Source organism: Coffea arabica, chromosome 5e, assembly GCF_036785885.1.
Source record: "Coffea arabica cultivar ET-39 chromosome 5e, Coffea Arabica ET-39 HiFi, whole genome shotgun sequence".
Taxonomy (NCBI): domain Eukaryota; kingdom Viridiplantae; phylum Streptophyta; class Magnoliopsida; order Gentianales; family Rubiaceae; genus Coffea; species Coffea arabica.
The window spans coordinates 51,743,610-51,749,375 of NC_092318.1; the positions used below are offsets into that span (position 1 = coordinate 51,743,610).

The following is a 5,766-nucleotide window of genomic DNA, read 5'->3' on the forward strand; positions in this document are numbered from 1 at the left end:
CTTGCATGAAGCTGTTGGCCATCATTCCTGGTTTTTTCTTGCTAAAATCGGTTTATCCAAACCTGGCTGCCACTTAGCTTTTGCATAATGGTTCTTCACGTGCTACTGTTAAGATTGCTCTGGTCTGGCTTGTGCCAATAATTGAAGCTTTTCACATTTTTGCTACCTACAGCTACAACTACGCTTTCGAAAGGCAAAGGAAGCACAAACGTTTCCTTCTATATTTGCCTGTGCACCACGTGAAAATGTACCATGCAAACCGCAATTATTTTATCTGCATGCATCACCCTTTCTTGAAGAGCAGCAGTTCTGATGTACTACCCTCCTCCTCTGCTAGTAAGCTCTGAAAAATGTAGGACTACGATAGTGAATAGCACGGAGAGGATAGATGACCGTCCCCGCCCCGTGTCCGAATAACACACGTCTACACCTTCTGCAACAATCTGAAAAGCTTTTACTCCTCGTGGCTGTGGCAGCTTTGCTGTACTTGTACCTCCTCCTCCAGCATGTCCATAAACAACCTGTGTGGCCGAGGATTGATGAGAACTTTTTTTATCCAAACCGGTAAATAACTCACGCACACATGTCCACCTAATTTAAACAAATGCAGGAGTTAATCGAAAAACGATCCGAAAGCAATCTAAAGAGGCCCACAAAAAACCACCCAATTGGTGAGGATTGATGAGAACTTGATTGAGCAGTTTTATTATCCAAAAAAACTTAATAAGTACATGTTGCTAGCAAATAAGTGATGCAGATTTTTTTTTTTTTTTTTAAAAAAGGCTTATCATACCATCAGATAAATGGCCCTCATTATTTCAGTTAGACTTTCGACCGTCCAATAACTAAGGATATGTTTGCCGTCTAATCATGTAGTAATTAGTAGCAGAGACTTGACCCTGATCAGAAGTGCAATTTAGCCCCATTAACATTTAGTAATAGGCAAATGGCATGGCTCCATGCCTGGCAAATGAAGAAGGGTAAGAACTTGATTGATTTATTAATTCATGATACTGTACCTATATGCAGATTTGAAACTGAAGGCATAACACACCTGATTCATAGCTTACACTCCAATAAAGTGTATAGCTAAAACCCACCAAAATGGGTTAGGTAAATTTCGAAAATGAAGTTCCACATTTTTGACCAAGTTGTCAACTGGATAATATTGAAATTATGACTGAATAGACAACAAGTTTTTACTGTGCAAGCCTTGTGAAATTATTCGTGTATACTACCAAACTTTTCATTGTCCCAAAAAATAACTGGAACTCGCTTTCAAATCAGAGGAGACAAGGGGGAAAAAAGTGGGTGAAAACGAATTCTCAACTATAAAATGCAGTCCCATTTTGTCATAGGTTGGAACAACTGCCCCACCTGCTCCTTTCTAACACCATTGGCCTAATCATCGTATTGCATCGTGCCTTCACCATTTGCCACTTTTCCTTCGCGTCTCAATTGCTTTTACTGTTTTCCGCTATTGCTTTCATTTCACAGCAGCTAAACCTACCTACCTACCTCTGTTAATACCTTCACCACCAATGCCAGAGAAGTAGGAGCTGGAAGCCTGCAACCCAATTTTGCAATTTGCATGCACACTGCTGATGTTCTGAAAACATAGATAATCCCGGGAGAAACCATATAATAATAGCTGGTTTACTTTTGATTCGATGGATTATATCAGAAGAATGTTGGGTAGCTTAGAGCAAGAATAAAGAACACCTCCCACTAGTGCTATCAAATCAACTCGTAATCCTATATTATGAGGACTGTTGCCCTCTGTGTATTATGAGACTCACGTCTCATGTAAATCAATGTATGCCAGTTTGTATTATAACTGGAGTAGTTTTTTTGTCTTTTCACTCGAAAGTGAACGTGTTAAATAATCAAAATAGTATAAAACAAGAAGTAGGCAAAAAGAAAGCGAGAAGTATACGCCTTTCATCTCATTAATGGAGATTACTTATAATGACAACAGGATGTAGACAGAAAGAAACTTAAGAAATCCACATCATCTTTTGGGTCAGGAAACTCACCAGCTATCTTGAAGAAGCTCGTAGCAGTACATGACCCAATCTATGAAATATACAGTGGAACGAAGCATAATGCTTGTACAGATAAAACTAACTGCCATGCCTAAGCTCTCTTAACATCGATACAAGAATTGGTTATATGTATATATATAGCCCGTAAAAAGAATTCTTGATATATAGATGCCAAGTTAACATGCAAGACAAACTTGGTCTCGTCTTTTCTGAACAAGAAATCATAAATACCATTACTCATCATGCAAGTACAAGACACCATATTCCGGTGTTGCTAGCGTTCAAACATGGTTGCAATGACTCTTTTTTTTTTTTTTAAGGCATAGCTTAGCTATGGGGAACACAAGTGAGAAAAAAAAAACTTGAAGTTATTTGTTTACATAAATTCATCCTAGCCTTTGAAGCTACTTGTGACATTCTCTCTTCAACGTGCTTTCAATGAATTTCAACAAATTGGAACCACATACCATGCTTGTTGAAATATGTGTTAGAATCACATATTTTCATGCTTGTTGAAATCCATCTCTTTTTTCCCCCATTTTCTAGGTAGAAGTCTTTGTTGTTGAGCCGAGGAAGAGACTAGGATGCTGTAGGAAAAACAAACTTCTTCAGTTCTTCGGAAAAAGTTCATTTAAGTCAATAAGCTATGAGTAAAGCAACCGTGTATTCTTGCATTCTTTGCCAAAGATAGAGACAGACTAACAAAATACATAGCTAGCTAACAGGACTACCACAACTTTGCGAATGTCTTTCTTGCATCTACTGCCTTGAGAGACAGCGACTGAAAATTGAAGGATCAAGAATTTTTGATTCTTTTCAGAGAGCCTAGCATTGAGTAACCGAGCTATCATGCCTTAAGCGGCATTTCAAGCAGGGGATCAATGCACATTAAGAAAATACTAGATGCTGCTAAATCTTTGGCTTTGCCATGTAAGTAGGGGTCAATGAAGAGAAGAGTACTCGTAATAGATTTGTTCATACATGAAGAAATTCATAAAAGTCAAAGCATACAAAACGTACAGCCGGATTCTCAGTCAGCAAATGTTCAATGTCACATGCTACGACAGAAAACAAAAACTGGGGCCCAGGCTCGCTCGACATATTCACATGTTCCCCTTTTTTCTATTTTACAACACCCCATTATTAACTTCTACTGATGAGAGATCAAATCCCTTAAACCATGGAATCTAGATGTTCGCGGAAAACCCCCAAAATGTCTGAAAATGTGACGATTCCAACCACACTGCCATCCTCTTCAATCACCCAAACGAAATTTACGCGATGCGCAAGTGCCTGAATCATCACAGCCACCAAAGAGCTTCCTGGATGGCAAACTATTGCCTCGGCCCTTCTCATCATCCTAGCTGAGTAACTACTAGACCTATTAAGCCTCCCCAGCCGTGACAACGTCGTGGTTGAGGATGAGAACTCCTCATCAGATGAAGATGAGGAGTTAGAGGAAATGTTAGACGAATCGATCATGAACTCATCTAACATTCCCTGGAGATCTCTCTCCTTCAACCTTGCAATCACAAGCCTCACAATGTCCTCAGGTGGACCTCCGCAATCTATATAGGCCATCAGATCACTTGCGGAGAGGGTTGTGATTGCAGCTGCCACGGACTCGTCGCAGCAAGCAAGGGTGAAGGGAGAAATCTCTCCTATCAAAATGCCGTCATCATCAACAACAGCCACTGATGTTTGATCGCTGAGGGCTTGTGCAATTGCTCCAATCGCTGATGAGGCCCGCGAGTGGTACGTTACGGCCACAAATTCGGAGCTAATAATCCCAAGTCTTTCAATTGAAAGTGCAGCAATTGGCGAGAAAAGGCCAATGGAGTTGAGAAGGAATCTGATCACATCCTCTTGTGTTAACCAACAAAATTCACGGCCATTGTGTATCGTGGGAGTGACTGAGGTTGATTTTTGGAGTAATTTCCTTCTTGAGCTTCCAGTAATTCTGCTCTTTATAGGGACAACGAGATTCTGAGCCCCTTGAAGGATCAGATCAATAGCTTCGACTATGCTGTAAAAAGAGAAACAGGGTTTGAATTAAAGGTTAGATCCTCAAATCTTGTCATCAACCAAATAAACATAGTTTTCATTCAGGTGCCGGTGACTCCTGTAAAGAAAAGAAAACAATAGCTATTGCCAACATAAAAATGAGAAATCCTTCTCATGTTCGTTGCAAAATTGCAGAAAAAAACAAACAGTGACTTTTACCTGAAAAACAAAAATTGAAGGATCTTTGGGCACATGAATCTCCCTCCACATAATTACCTTCTACTTAAATATTGTTATTCAAAGCTTGACCTTTCTTTAAACGAAGAAGAAAAGTTAAACAAACTCCTAGGAACAGGATATTAATTAAGTCAAAGGGAAACTATAAGTAAACAGAATTGGAGTTAAGGCCATTAATGAGGTCTAGAAAGGTACGGAAATATATATTTGTTTCTCAACAACAATCGGACTGGGCAGGCAGTACTTCTGATGAAGATTGAAGACAACACTGCAGAAAGTGCCAAATTTCTTGAAGTATGCAACAGAAGAAAAAAAAAAGAAACAAGACAAAGAAAGAGAGAGAAGAGATGGAGGGATATGGAGATAGAGATTGATATCCATATCCAATAGGACCAATACCTTGAAGAGGGTTCCACGTGCCTCACCAAGCCAGGAACCTTTGACAGCAATGCAGAAACAGGAGACTGCAGAGCCAAAGAAGGGCAACAAAGGTTCTCTTCTTCACAAAGATAACAAATGATATCAACCATGCAAATTTTTCCAATGCAGACACAGTCCTCATTCACATTGAAGCTGTTCTTGTTGGAGTGGTGGTCGCAGCTCCATACACTGATCCAGTTCTCATCGGATGCCTTGAGAGCAGTCAAAGCATCAGCAACAGTGGCCGAAATGGAAAGAGATTTCAGGGGTGGCTTTCCTAAACAGAGGTCAGCTACCTCATGAGCCAACAAACCAGCTGCCATGCAACTCTGAAAATATTGGAGATTTGTTTAAGAAGTTTTGTGCAGGAAATTAAAGAATCTACTTGGAAAAGGAATGGAGTGGAAAGTGGCTGATGCAGGGGAGTGGATGTTTTATGTATATTTATAAGCAGAGATGTTGGATGGGCTGCCGGCTCAGTGGGAGTTCTCGGGAGGGGGGCGTTGAAAAAAATTAGTGGGGTCTTTGACACTTAGTAGTTAATAGTCTAGTCGTATAAAGTTTTTTGGTTGCATTATTATCACTATTTCTTTATTAAAAAATGCTGAGGATTACTAGTAAACATTGTACGAAAGTAACAATTACCCCAGCCCATCCGTTCGTCTTTTGGAGCCAGAGGTAAACTGGGCTGCCGTATTGAGCCCACTGCTGATTAAACCCCCGACTGCTTTTTTGTTTTTTTTTTTTTTGGGCAATTTTTGTTTCTGGTATGGTACGAAAGAGCAACTGGGTATGTACTAACTTTTGTTGATGGAATAAGGGAAGGGTGCTGTATCGCGGTAAACAAGTGATAAAATGACCTATTTAGTTGATGGAACAAAAGAGCACTCTGTCCTATTTTTTGTTTCTGGTATGGTACAAAAGAGCAACTGGGCACGTACTAAAATTTTGTTGATGGAATAAGGGAAAGGGTGCTGTATCGCGGTAAATAAGTAATAAAATGACGTGGGTTTGTTTGGATAGCAAAATTTTTTAAATAATATTTCACTTGCATCAGAAA

The 5,766-nt window shown here is 39.7% G+C and overlaps 1 protein-coding gene across 2 annotated transcripts; it reads right to left on the reverse strand.

Moving 5' to 3' along the window:
• Nucleotides 1-2,458: 2,458 nt before the first annotated feature.
• Nucleotides 2,459-5,171, reverse strand: LOC140006733 (CBS domain-containing protein CBSX5-like). 2 transcript variants are annotated; one of them, XR_011814526.1, is made up of 3 exons: nt 4,686-5,171; nt 3,066-4,071; nt 2,459-2,632 (listed from the first exon to the last, which is right to left on the reverse strand). XR_011814526.1 is itself a non-coding variant. In XM_072049200.1 (2 exons), the coding sequence occupies exons 1-2, from the start codon at nt 5,027-5,029 to the stop codon at nt 3,219-3,221; spliced, it is 1,197 nt and encodes a 398-aa protein (XP_071905301.1). In that variant the 5' UTR covers nt 5,030-5,171; the 3' UTR covers nt 3,003-3,218. The 2 variants fall into 2 exon arrangements, 1 of the variants encoding a protein (XP_071905301.1); XM_072049200.1 differs by lacking the exon at nt 2,459-2,632 and having other exon boundaries at nt 3,003-4,071.
• Between the last annotated feature and the right edge of the window lie 595 nt (nt 5,172-5,766).

Coding starts and splice junctions, on each gene's coding strand:
- LOC140006733 (XM_072049200.1), bottom strand. CDS start 5,029: ATGGCAGCTGGTTTGTTGGCTCATGAGGTAGCTGACCTCTGTTTAGGA. Junction 4,072..4,685: donor CACGTGGAACCCTCTTCAAG/GTATTGGTCCTA, acceptor CTCTTTTTACAG/CATAGTCGAAGCTATTGATC.